At 41.4% G+C, this 14,027-nt stretch overlaps 1 protein-coding gene across 2 annotated transcripts in view; it reads right to left on the reverse strand.

The window, feature by feature from the left end:
- STK32A (serine/threonine kinase 32A) overlaps window positions 1-14,027 on the reverse strand; it is a 130,534-nt gene that overhangs the window by 21,215 nt on the left and 95,292 nt on the right. For both annotated transcript variants that reach the window (XM_027546052.1, XM_027546051.1), the window contains exons 7-8: window positions 9,072-9,161; window positions 1,977-2,074 (exon numbers count right to left, since the gene is read on the reverse strand). In XM_027546052.1, the coding sequence (XP_027401853.1) occupies window positions 1,977-2,074; window positions 9,072-9,161 (188 nt within the window). The remainder of the gene's footprint in view (window positions 1-1,976; window positions 2,075-9,071; window positions 9,162-14,027) is intronic.

Here is a 14,027-nt window from a genome sequence, read left to right on the forward strand (position 1 = left end):
AGGAAATGGCAACCTGTTTCAGGTTTCATTCTTGCCTGAAAAATTCCATGGACAGAGGAGCCTGGCAGACTATGGTCCATGAGGCCACAAAGAGTTGGACACGACTAAGTACACATATTTACACATAATATTCATTATATGTATGTTCAGTCACTCAATCATGTCTGACTCTTTGCAACCATTTAGACTGTAGCCCACCAGGCTCCTCTGTCCATGGGTCTCTCCAGGCAAGAATACTGCAGTGGGTTGCCCTTCCTTCTCAAGGGGATCTTCCCAACCCAGGGATTGAACCCATGTCTCCTGCATTGCAGAAGATATGGATATATTATAAAAGAATAATGGAGCATTACATATGAAATACATATTCACGTACAATATATATGAGTAATGGAATATTATTCAGCCATAAGAAAAAAGGAAATCCTGATGTTTGTAACAACATAGATAGACCTTGTGTCCAATATGCAAAGTGAAATAAGTCAGACAGAGAAGACAAATACTGCATGATATCATTTATATGGGATCTTTGGGGGGAAAAGTCAGGCTTATAGAAACAGTAGAACAGTATAGTTGCCAAGGGTTGAGGGTGGGGAAAATAGGGAGAGGCTGGTAAACACACACTTTTAGTTACGAGCTGAATAAGGAAAAAGAAAAGGGAGCACAGAAGATGAGATGGCTAGCATCACCAACTCAGTGGACATGGATTTGAGTAAACTCTAGGAGACAGCGGAGGGCAGAGGAGCCTGGTGTGCTGCAGTCCATAGGGTCGCAGAGTCAGACACGACTTAGGGACTGAACAACAAGCACAACAAATACAAGTGTAATGTTCACTATAGCTGATAACATATATGTAGATACAAATTCAGCAACCTAACAGTCATTTTCTTTCACCTTTCTTAAGCAAAAGAAGAAAAGAAAATTGAAACTAATGCTGTTAATACATTCTCTGCTGCTGCTGCTGCTAAGTCGCTTCAGTCGTGTCCGACTCTGTGCGACCGCATAGATGGCAGCCCACCAGGTTCCCCCGTCCCTGGGATTCTCCAGGCAAGAATACTGGAGTGGGTTGTCATTTCCTTCTCCAGTGCATGAAAGTGAAAAGTGAAAGTGAAGTCACTCAGTCGTGTCCGACTCTTAGCGACCCCATGGACTGCAGCCTACCAGGCTCCTCCGTCCATGGGATTTTCCAGGCAAGAGTACTGGAGTGGGTTGCCATTGCCTTCTCCAGTGCATGAAAGTGAAAAGTGAAAGTGAAGTCACTCAGTCGTGTCCGACTCTTAGCGACCCCATGGACTGCAGCCTACCAGGCTCCTCCGTCCATGGGATTTTCCAGGCAAGAGTACTGGAGTGGGGTGCCATTGCCTTCTCCATTACATTCCCAGTTACGTCCAATCACAGGGAACTACCGGGAGGTACAACAATATGGAAGGGAGAAAAAAATCTCTTCTTAGCAAAATTAGGCATTTTCTGAGTTTAAGAAATGTTACTTTTAAAAGGAAACTATTCTAATTTGCCACTGAGCCCAGAACCGAGAGCCAAATGAAAGACAGAAATCCAACAAGACAGGGCATGAATTGTGTTGGATTAATAATTCACACTCCCTTTGGGGAAGTGTGTCTGAATCAAAGCCCTAGACTGTAACTGCAAAATGATTTTCTTTAAACAAACAAATATATTTATACAAGATAGGGCATGAGGTGTATTGATTTTCCCTCTCTGGGAGTTAATAATTTCCCTATAATTCATTTAATTTTATCTGCATAATTTAATGTCAACTCACATTCTTGGTCCCATATGTAGAAGAGTGAATTAATTATGGGCAGAAACCCCAAGGGGTGCAACCAGCATCACATGGCAGAGTTGATTTCATCTCTGAAACAAACGACTTGATTTTTAGCCAAAAAAAAAATTCAATCCTTTCACTGTAAAAATGAAACTTACTGGAAGAGTAATCAAAGATAAATGTAATTCTACTGTACCCGGCCTCTCAGCAGCTCATATGCTGTCACTCCTAGTGACCACCAGTCAACAGCAAAGGAATAGCCTGCTTCTCTTCTGGAGTTGAACATCTCAGGTGCTGAAAAACACAGAAGAGTTAAGTTAGTTTTACTCCGATTGAATTGTGCGTGTTCAGTCGTGTCTGACTCTTTGAAACCCTAAGGACTGTAGCCTGCCTGGCTACTCTGCCCATAGGATTCTCCAGGCAAAAATATTGGAATGGGTTGCCATTTTCTCCTCCAGGGCATCTTCCCAATCCAGGGATCGAACCCGCATCTCCTGCATGGGCAGGCGGATTCTTTACCACTGAGCCACCTGGGAAGCCTGTTTTGCTCCCTGAGGACATTAACAAATCTATCTTCAAACATGTTCCTTCAAAGGCAAATTACCAGGGAACAGGGTATAAACACTTTTAGGGTGTTTATCATCCATTGCTAGATTGCTCTCTGTAGGCAAATTTTCTAATTTTATAGTCTTTCTCATTCATCACCAACACACACAAGCATTCACAGGCCTTAACGGACAAATTCTTCCTGACTTAGAACATGTGCCTATTAAAAACTGGATCCCATCAGGCCTCAAATGCCTGGCTGACTCTGTAAGCAGAAGGCTGAGAAGATGTTACTTCGTTGTCTTGGTTTGGAAGGGTTGTAATCAGGACATAAATTTGTATTACTGTGCCAAACCATGTTCAGAATTTGGCTCCAACTACAGGAGATTGGTTTTCCAGTTTGGAGTCATCTGGAAGAGGCAAGAGTAGCATTTGCAGCCTGAAACTGGGGATAAAGGAGAGGAGAAAGGCAGGGCACTCAGAGTGATATAGTTTTACATCAGTCGTGGGGCACTGACTCTTTGTTCCATAATTCTTCCTTTTTTTTTTTTTTTTCAAATTGAAGTATAGTTGAATTACAATGTTGTGTTAATTACTTCTGTACAGCAAAGCAACTCAGTCATATACATATATATACATTTTTATATTCTTTTCCATTATGATTTATCACATGATACTGAATATAATTCCCTGTGCTGCACAGCAGGACCTTGTTGTCTGTGCTGGGCTTAGTTGCTTCAATCGTGCCCTACTCTTTCAACCTCCGGGACTGTAGCCCGCCAAGCTCCTCTGTCCATGGACATTCTCCAGGCAAGGATACTGGAGTGGGCGGCCATGTCCTCCTCCAGGGGATCTTCCCAGCCCAGGGATCGAACCCAGGTGTCCTGTAGTGCAGGCGGATTCTTTACTGTCTGAGCCACCAGGGAAGCCCAAGAAACTGGACTGGGTAACCTATCCCTTCTCCAGGGGTACTTCCTGACTCGGGAATTGAACTGGGGTCTCCTGCATTGTAGTTAGATTCTTTACCAGCAGAGCTACCAGTTGTTTATCCAGTCTATATTTACCAGTTTGCATCTGATGATCTCAAACTCCCAATCCATTCCCCTTACCACATCTCCCCCTTGGCAACTATCAGTCTATTCTCTATGTCCCTGATTTTGTTCCTCTTTCATAGATAGGTGTGAAAGAGTGTCATATAGTAGATTCCACATATAAGTGATATCATATGGTATTTGTCTTTCTGAGTTCATTTAGTGTGATAATCTCTGGGTCCATTCATGTTGCTGCAAATGGCATTATTTCATTCTTTTTAATGGCTGAGTAATATTCCAGTGTATATGTGGACCTCATCTTCATCTGTTTCCATGTCTTGGCTATTGTGAATAGTGCTGCCATGAACACAGGGGTGCACTTATCTTTTTGAATTAGTTTTCTCTGGATATATGCCCAGGAGTGGGATTGCTGGATCACATGGGAATTCTACTGTTAGTTTTTAAAGAGATCTCCATACTGTTTTCCATAATGGCCACACTAATTTACATTCCCACCAACGGTGTAGGAGGGTTCCCCTCTCTCCACACCCTCTCAGCATTTGCTATTGGTAGACTTGTTAATGATGGCCATCCAGATGGGTGTGAAGTGGTACCTCATTGTAGTTTTAATCTCCATTTCTCTAACAATTCTTTCAAGTGACTCCAGTGGAAGGCAGAACCTCAGTCAATCTTATTCCAGTGGATATCTCCAGGTACATGTTCTCTAACACACTGAGAACCTTCTACCCATTTTTCCAAGAATAGACCTAACTTCTGAAGGATGGAGTGGGGAGAATGATGTAGAAAGCAAGGATAGGTCTCTTCTCTGCTTGCTTGTCCAGTACTCAATCTGCCATTTAGAGTCACTTAATAGAAACTTGCTAAATGAATGAACAATACTGAATCAATCAGTCAATCAAGCACTGTTTACAAACTTTAGCTGTGAAAGCAGGCTGTCTGGGCTCAAAATCTGCCTTCACCACTTACCGTGACCTTAACTGAGTTAGTGGGCTGAGCGTCAGAATCATCAGCAAGGATCATGAGAAGGCAGTTCTTACAGAGGTGAGAAACTAAATGAGATAATGGCTGCCAAAATCTCAGCACAGTGTCTGGTACCTGGGAAGTTCTCAAAAAATTAGATACTCTTCAAGAGGGACAAACATCTGTAACACTGGAAATTTTAGCTAGCCAAAAGCTGCACGCTTGACCCGAGCTTCCGGTAGTAGGTTGCAAGTTCTGGACAAAGGAAATGGTGTGATGTAGGAAATGCTCATGGGTTTACCCTGCCTGGTGCACTCAATTTCAAGTAAAATTCTGTGGGCAATATCCAATTAGAGACGAACGATGTTGACATCCCAATGCCAGGACTGATCTTGACTGTAAAAGCCCCTAGCAGGACTAAGTAGGCTTCATCCCCTGGTGAATTCACCTTTCATGCATCACTGCATTCTTTCTTCGAGTCACAGCTCCCCACAAAAGTTGGCAGATAATGGTCCTGACCCCACAGTGCCCCCACAGACTGGATGCGGTGGACTATAACTCTGCCCTCCCTTATCATTATCTCATAGCAAGTCATCAGATGTGGTCCCACCAGGTGACAGGTGATAGACATCTCAGAGAAGCTGCAGAGAACTTTGAGACATAAACAGACCGTTGTGCTAAGAAAACATCTAACAGAATAAACATCTATAAAAGCTGTGTATTCTCTTGTCTTGGACCACCCTTGAAGTTTTTATGAGTAGAATCCTCTCCTACATACGCTGTATTCCAGCATGAAGACATTTGAATATGCATTTATTCATTCAATAAATATTCACAGTAGGCTAGGAATTGAGGAATTTGGGAAGAACGTTAAGAAAAAAGGGCAACGTACAAAAGCATGTTGTTGCTCAGTCGTGTCCAACTCTTTGCGACCCCATGGACCATAGCCCGCCAGGCCCCTCTGTCCATAGGATTTTCCAGGTAAGAATACTGGAGTGGGTTGCCATTGCCTTCTCCACAAAAGCATGCTGCTGCTGCAGCTAAGTCACTTCAGTCGTGTCCAACTCTGTGCGACCCCATAGATGGCAGCCCATCAGGATCCCCCGGCCCTGGGATTCTCCAGGCAAGAACGCTGGAGTGGGTTGCCATTTCCTTCTCCAATGCATGAAAGTGAAAAGTGAAAGTGAAGTCGCTCAGTCATGTCTGATTCTAGCAACCTCATGGACTGCAGCCTACCAGGCTCCTCCATCCATGGGGTTTTCTAGGCAAAAGTACCGGAGTGGGGTGCCATTGCCTTCTCCGCCACAAAAGCATAATGGATAGGTAATTCTTTGAACCCCCACAGTGCTGAAAAGCCAGAGCAGGGAGACGCTGAGGGCTTCCATCAAATGTTCCATCTCTGAGGTGACACAAATAGAGGTGGCGAAGGACTGTTTCCTTCAAAAAGAACATAGAGTATTTTGTTTGTTTTTTTTAAATATTTCCATATCTCCATTCATAAAAGTAAATAAAACTTAAAAGAAGAATTTAATGAGCAGTTATAACCAAATGGCCATGTAACCTTACAACATAGAATCTTGACCCCATCACTGGGTCCTGTCCTGTTACAAACAGAAGTAACCACTATCCCAAATTTCTGTTGGTAATTTTATTCTTGCCTTTCTACATAGATTGACTCTGTTTATGCATTTCTAAGCAACATCTTAGTTTTCCCTATTTTAGTAACATATATGTTATATAGATGTTATGTTTGTATGTCTATATAAGAGATGTGTGTATAACATGTATGTATAAATAACATGAGTATGTGTGTTTTGTGTGTGTGTTAAATCTTACTCCTTGTTTTCTTTGGTGTCTTGCTCTTCTTGTTCAACATTATGTGTATAAAACTTCTCCAACTTGCTGCACATAGTTTGTTCACATTCAAAGCTATACAAATACAGTGTAATTTACCTGTTTCCTACTGTTAATAGCCATCTAGGTTGTTTTCAGTTGGGGCTATTTTGAACAAGGCTCTCATGAATATTCCTGCATATGTAAGATTCTTCTAAGTCCATCTATCTTTAGGTTACATTTCTGGGAGGGGAAATGCTGGGGATGGGCTGCTCATCTTCACACATACTAGATAGCATCAAACTGTTTTCCACGGTGGTTGTACCAATTAACATTCTTACCAGCCACGCATGAGACTTCACTTTGCTCAACCTCCTTATCCACACTTGGCATTAACTAACCTTGTGACATTTTCCAATCAATTGAGTACATAATGGTCTTCCCTTGTGGTTTAAATTGGCATTCTCCTGATTACTAATAAGCTTGTCCACATTTTAATACATTTATTAGCTATCTGGATTTCCATTATTTGCTTTGCTTTTCAGATTTTAAAGCAACTGGACAGTAGATTCTGGTCAGGACATGAAGAAAGGGTCCAAAACTAATATATAAATTTAGTGCAAAAATAAATAAATAAAAATAAATAAATTTAGTGCAACAGAAATAATTCATGGGATTTATGAAAATGATTCTAAATTTCCTCTGTAAAATATGTGAACAATAAAGGTTTTCTGAAAAAAGGATAAAGGGACTTGCATCTGTTAAACTGTATTATAAAGCTATAATAATTAAGATTTATTGATAAAAGTCACAGAATGTAGATGCTAGTACATAAAAATACTTAGTTTATGATGCACATGAATATTTTAATTAGTTAAGCTCTAGGTGATCCTGATTATATTCACACAGACCTAGGGAGGGGAGAAGGAAGGATTGGAGTGATTGGAAAGAGCATGCAGGTAGAAGATGATGAATTCAAAAAAGCAAAACTTCCTTGTTGGGTGAAGGTACTTAAGAACTGGCAGATGGTCCATATTCTTTTTGCCAGAGCTGAGGACCTGATGCATAATATGTTTAGCATTTTACGTTAGAACATATTGTATATTCCTATGAACTTCATTCAGTATTTCATCCTAGTTTTCTTTCTTTTTAGAATTTGTTTCTTTCTGGTTCATTGCTAATTATCAAAAACACTTTAAAAAGAGTGCTGGTGAATATCTGTTAGGTAGATTTTACCAAATTATTGGGAACATAACTTTCAAAAAAAGAAAGCAGACATCCACCTCTGATATCTCTTAGAAAGATTCCCATCCAAAAATCAAAGGCAAGAACAACTTCTGGATGAAGATATAAGTGCTGACAGATATTCATTTTTAAAAATAAAACTAGAAATATTTCTGAGAGCTTAAGCTTGGCCTACCTCATTTGGCTTACAACCATTTAAGAATCATACATACATATGTTTTAAAGTCTCTCTATCTTTCTTTTAGGGAGAAGCTTGAATTTCTAAAGTCAAAAAGAGCTGGCTTTAAATGTAGGCTTTTTCAATTATTAGCCATGTGATCTTGAGCAAATTATTTCTTGTTCTCCTCATTGTAAAATGGTGATAATTACAGTTTGCCTCACAGGGTTGTTGAGAAAAATAAATGAGTCAATGAATGCAAAGCACTTAACACATTGTCTGATCCCTACAAGGCTTTCAATAAATATTGGTAATTGTTAATTATAAGGATGAGGGTAGAGAGGGCAGAGAAACTTGACTGGATTCCAATTTCTTAGCTCTATGTGGTGAAAAAGACTGGAAATGCCAATTTTGAGGAGAATCAAATTATATGGGCATTGTATTTAAAATCACTGGGGAGAGAAAAAAAAGATCATCTTCCTTTACTCCTCTCACCATGGAAACCAGGCCTGGAAAACCCAGATGCACATTTTCTGACTTGGCTTCAAGAAAATAGCCCTTAATATGGAAACCCAGGAAACCTGGGGAATAAACTCAGACCAGCAGGCTTGGAGATTCCTCTTTATCATTTGAGTACTGTGGATTTGGGGCAGAAAATAGACTGTATTGTATGTGTCCATTATTTTAAAAGTGACAAAGGGGACTTAATACCCCTGAAGATAATTGGAAGCCAGGAAATTTGCAGGTTTTCAAACATCACATAAAATCAGGCTCATTTTCCCCTACAGATGACTTGTTTTTCCTCTCTTTAGTTCTGCAAGTAAGACAATGAAATATTGAAAGAAGGTGGCAATGCTCTTGCCTTTAATTTCAAGTTCAAATATTTTGCCTGCAAACTGCTCATGGGATTATAGCGATGATACACTTAAACCAAAATTATAATGGGAAGGCACTTTGTGAACTTACATCCTTATGCAGGAGTATGTAAATCGTGGTTATAGTAATACTTAAATCATTTATTACCATCCCACTTATTGCTGTACCTTCTCTATGTGATTCTTTTTTTTTTTTTTTTTTTAAACTCTTCTCACTAAAAGGTAAGCCCCAAGGGTTGGAGACCTTGTCTGTTTTGCTCCCTACAAGATCACCAGCACCTAAAAACAGAGGTAATGAGTAGGTATTTATTGAATGAACTATTAATATTCTTCATCAGGAAGTAGGTAGAAACTGTCCTTAATAACTCATAAGCTAACGTTCTTTACAGGTAGTCTGTGGCGCCCTCCTGAATCAAGATCAGACTGGATGCTTGCTAAAAGGAGATTCCTGAGGTTCACCTCAGACCTGTGAAATCAGAAGCTCTCCAGGTAAAGTCCGAGAGGGACTTGTCATTCCTAGCTGCAAGGCCCTACAGATGACTGGACCTCCAGTACACGGTGTCCACAGGAATGGAAAACAAGGCTTTGCTCTTAGTGGCCATGGCAGCTCAGGGGACCCGTACCCATGTAAGGCTTGGTGCCAGCCACAGTGGTGATCCGCATCTCCCCGGACAGCATTGTGGCAATGTTGAAGTCTGTGATGTGCACGTGCCCTGCGAGAGAAGACAGCCACAGAGAATGTTAGGAGCTTACTTTGTACATTCTTTTTTTTCTCTCTCTTTAAAAAAAATGTTTTTTTTTTTTATTGGAGTATAATTGCTTTACAAAGTTACACTAGTTTCTGCTGTACAACAAACTGATACTAACCTTTTCATATCATGATCTATCTCCTGGAGGGGGGGTGGTTTAAGACCATACTTACTGGCCTTGCGGACAGAAAAATTGTGCTTTTACTGCCTGTAGGCAATTAAAAATGGCATATAAGAATTTTATAAACTAATGAACAATATATGCCATCTGCAATTGGGTACCAAAGAATGCTCAAACTACCACGCAACTGCACTCATCTCACATGCTAGTAAAGTAATGCTCAAAATTCTCCAAGCCAGGCTTCAGCAATATGTGAACCATGAACTTTCAGATGTTCAAGCTGGTTTTAGAAAAGGCAGAGGAACCAGAGATCAAATTGCCAACATCCACTGGATCATCGAAAAAGCAAGAGAGTTCCAGAAAAATATCTATTTCTGCTTTATTGACTATGCCAAAACCTTTGACTCTGTGGATCACAATACACTGTGGAATATTCTGAAAGAGATGGGAATACCAGACCACCTGACCTGCCTCTTGAGAAACCTGTATGCAGGTCAGGAAGCAACAGTTAGAACTGGACATGGAACAACAGACTGGTTCCAAATAGGACAAGGAGTACGTCAAGGCTGTATATTGTCACCCTGCTTATTTAACTTATATGCAGAGTACATCGTGAGAAATGCTGGGCTGGAAGAAGCACAAGCTGGAATCAAGATTGCCGGGAGAAATATCAATAACCTCAGATATGCAGATGGCACCACCCTTATGGCAGAAAGTGAAGAGGAACTAAAAAGCCTCTTGATGAAAGTGAAAGAGGAGAGTGAAAAAGTTGGCTTAAAGCTCAACAAGAAAAACACCAATACAGTATACTAATGCATATATATGGAATTTAGAAAGATGGTAACAATAACCCTGTATGCGAGACAGCAAAAGAGATACAGATGTATAGAACAGTCTTTTGGACTCTGTGGGAAAGATAGAGGGTGGGATGATTTGGGAGAATGGCATTGAAACATGTGTAATATCATATAAGAAACAAATTGGCAGTCTGGGTTCGATGCAGGATACAAGATGCTTGGGGTTGGTGCACTGGGATGACCCAGAGGGATGGTATGGGGAGGGAGGTGGGAGGGGGATTCAGGATTGGGAACACGTGTACACGTGTACATCATGTTGATGTATGGCAAAACCAATACAATATTGTAAAGTAATTGGCCTCCAATTAAAATAAATAAATTTAAATTAAAAACAAAAAGGCTCAACATTCAGAAAACTAAGATCATGGCATGTGGTCCCATCACTTCGTGGCAGATAGATGGGGAAACAGTGGAAACAGTGTCAGGCTTTGTTTTTCTTGGCTCCAAAATCACTGCAGATGGTGACTGCAGCCATGAAATTAAAAGACGCTTGCTCCTTGGAAGGAAAGTTATGACCAACCTAGAAAGCACATTCAAAAGCAGAGACATTACTTTGCCAACAAAGGTCCATCTAGTCAAGGCTATGGTTTTTCCAGTAGTCATGTATGGATGTGAGAGTTGGACTGTGAAGAAAGCTGAGTGCCGAAGAATTGATGCTTTTGAACTGTGGTGTTGGAGAAGAGTCTTGAGAGTCCCTTGGACTGCAAGGAGATCCAACCAGTCCATTCTAAAAGATATCAGTCCTGGGTGTTCTTTGGAAGGAATGATGCTAAAGCTGAAACTCCAGTACTTTGGCAAAGAGTTGACTCATTGGAAAAGACTCTGATGCTGGGAGGGATTAGGGGCAGGAGGAGAAGGGGATGACAGAGGATCGGATGGCTGGATGGCATCACTGACTTGATGGACGTGAGTCTGAGTGAACTCCGGGAGTTGGTGATGGACAGGGAGGCCTGGCGTGCTGCGATTCATGGGGTCGCAAAGAGTCGGACACGACTGAGCAACTGAACTGAACTGAACAGACAGTAAAAGCTCACTTATTCTATCCTCAAGGCCAATAAGACCTTAAACTATCAACTCTTCAGGAGCCAGGTCATGCTATGAAAAGGTTAGCGCCGGTTGTAAATTTGTAGTTCAACCTCAAAAAGTTTTAACCTTGGTCTTTAAGAGCTCACACTCTGGTAAGTTCTACTTGGGCAATTTTTGTCTATTGGCATCATTTTCAGTTGGTACAGAATGTGAGTATCAAGAGATGGACAGATAAGAACTATTCAAAATATCAAATTTCCAAGCATCTCTTATGGAATCTTTTAAAGAGACAAACATTAATACAAAGAGAACATGACTGTGGATAAACATATTAATCGATATTTCTTTGCCAAGAAAGAGTTCTTTTCTCTCCTTGTTTTTCTGAATTATCATTAGTAGTTTTTTGTCTGATAGTTCAGATTGTCCCCCAGTGATCACAAATAAAATAATATATCTAGGGAAAGTAAGGGAGAAAAGTCAAGTTCTACTTTTAAAGAGGCTGTTTAAAGAGCCCTAAACTGGGAGCTAGGTGAGTTGGGTCCTGCCTTGAATTCTGCCCCTAAGACTTTGTAAACTTGAGGTTGCTTTCCTGTGCTGAATGTAAGTTTCCCTTTTTTTTTTTTTTTAAAAAAAAAAAAAGGAACAGTTAGACTTGATGCTGTCTAGGGTCTCTCCCCACTCCAGTATTCTTGCCTGGAGAATCCCAGGGACAGGGGAGCCTGGTGGGCTGCCGTCTATGGGGTCACACAGAGTCGGACACGACTGAAGCAACTTAGCAGCAGCAGCAGGGTCTCTCTGCAGCCTTAATACTCATGGCAATACTGTGTGGGTCTAACACTCAAGTTCAGCAGACAGCAATCCCTACAGAGTGTATTAGTGTCCTTGTGCTCACAGCCAGGAGTAGGAAAGGGCATTACCAGCCATTCAGGCAGACAAGCTCATTGTGTTGGTTGGCACGAATGTCATATGCTTTGAGAGGATCTTGGAAGTGTTGGCATTTCCATTTGCATGCTTCTGTGATTGTGATGAGATGTGGTGGTAACTGGAGGGGGTGCCATGGATTGTTATTCCACATCCCACAGACCCCACTCCCCCTGCCGACTTCACTGTCTGCTCCCCAATAGCATCCAGCCCACTCTTAATGATAAATCTCGGTCTTTATCACCAGGGTTTTGCTTGATGCAAAAAAAGTGTTTTGTTTTTATCTGGTGACATCTTAGTAAAGTAACAGTAGCTGAAAGTGAAGGCATTCTTACATAAATGGTTTCAAGAGATGATTTCAAGAGCTTGCACTATCGTAATATAGGTTATTTCAGTATTTTCTTTCTCTGTTTCTCCCTCATGTTCAAAGCACTGGCTCCTTGGTTCACAAGGTTTGATACAAAATAGGGGAGTCTGGAGACTTAGTGGTTAAGAGCTTGTTCTCTGGAGTCCGATTGCCTGACTTTAAGTCTCAGCTCTACCACTGATTAGCTGTACTACCTCAAAAAGGTGACTGATTCTGACTGTAAAGTTGGGATGATAATAGTGGTCTTCTCATGAGGTTGTTGGGAAGATCAAATGAAATAATGCTGTGGAAGACTTAACTCAGCATTTCACAGGAAGTATGTATCATCCAATTGTTGCTATTTGTCATGATCATATGCTCTGGCATCATTTTGCAAAACACACATGCCTGGACTTCTCTCTCCTAAGACCCCATTGCAGTGGGATGGGTGGGAGAGCCAGGTATCCAGGTTAAAAATAGTACCAAGAAACTCCACAGGTGATTCAGATGGGCAGCCAGGCACGGGATCCTTGACTTTAGCCTGAGTAGGTGTTCTAAGCCAACTCAATCCTGAGACTGACTATGCTCATGTAGAAGTATTGGATTGGCCAAAGAGTTTGTTCAAGCTTTTCCATATGCGGGTACGGAAAAACCCGAACGAACTTTTTGGCTAACCCAGCAGAAGCTAGAGGATGCTTGAGAACCAAATGGTTCTAAAAGTGTGTGGTCCCCAGACCAGTAGCGTCAGGAACGTGATAGGGATGCAGCCTCCTGGGCCCTGCCCCCACCTACTGAATCAGGAACTCTGAGGGTGGAAGCCCTGTGTTTAAACAAGCTCCCCAGATGATTCTGACACCCAGTTCATTTTGAGATCATGCTTTTAAAAGAAGACCTGGCTTAGTAGAAAATCTTAACCACAGTTAGTACTCATTATATTTCTTTTGAATGTGGTTAAAAGAGTGTTAATTTTATCATATAAGTAGTATTTGAATTTGTATGATTCATTGCAATTTTCAAAAGGTTTTCATACCCTTTGGGCTAGTGAAGTCATCCCTATTTCAGAGAAGAGCTGTTTGTGGCTAAGTTCTCAGTGTTCAGAAGTAGCAGAGCTACTTAGGATCAGTAGCAGAACTTAGGATCTATCATGGTCTAGGACTCTTTTGCTGAGTTATGAATTGTCCAAAGACTTTTTGCACCGTATTGTAAGACCAAGATCTGAAGAAACTCAAAACACTGACTTCTGATTGGCTCAGGGTTCTCTCACCAGGATGCATAGTAAACGATTGGGAGGAATCATCTGAGGGCCAACATCTACTAGAAACTGCACCCTAGTGCCCTCAAGCTGAACGAGGAAAGCAGAGCCTCACGGAGTCTTTGCACCAGCCCGACATCTCAGCTCCAGGCCCAGGATGCTGCTGTACTTCCCTCGGCTCACCTTGGGGACCTTTCTGCCAAGTTCCCCTCTGTGCTGTGGAAATGAATCTGAGTTCTGGCTCACAGAGGAAGCTCTGGTTGCCCTACTAACGGAGGGACATAGAAATTGCTTTGGAGTGAGGGAC

The sequence above is a fragment of the Bos indicus x Bos taurus genome, chromosome 7 (assembly GCF_003369695.1).
Source record: "Bos indicus x Bos taurus breed Angus x Brahman F1 hybrid chromosome 7, Bos_hybrid_MaternalHap_v2.0, whole genome shotgun sequence".
NCBI lineage: Eukaryota > Metazoa > Chordata > Mammalia > Artiodactyla > Bovidae > Bos > Bos indicus x Bos taurus.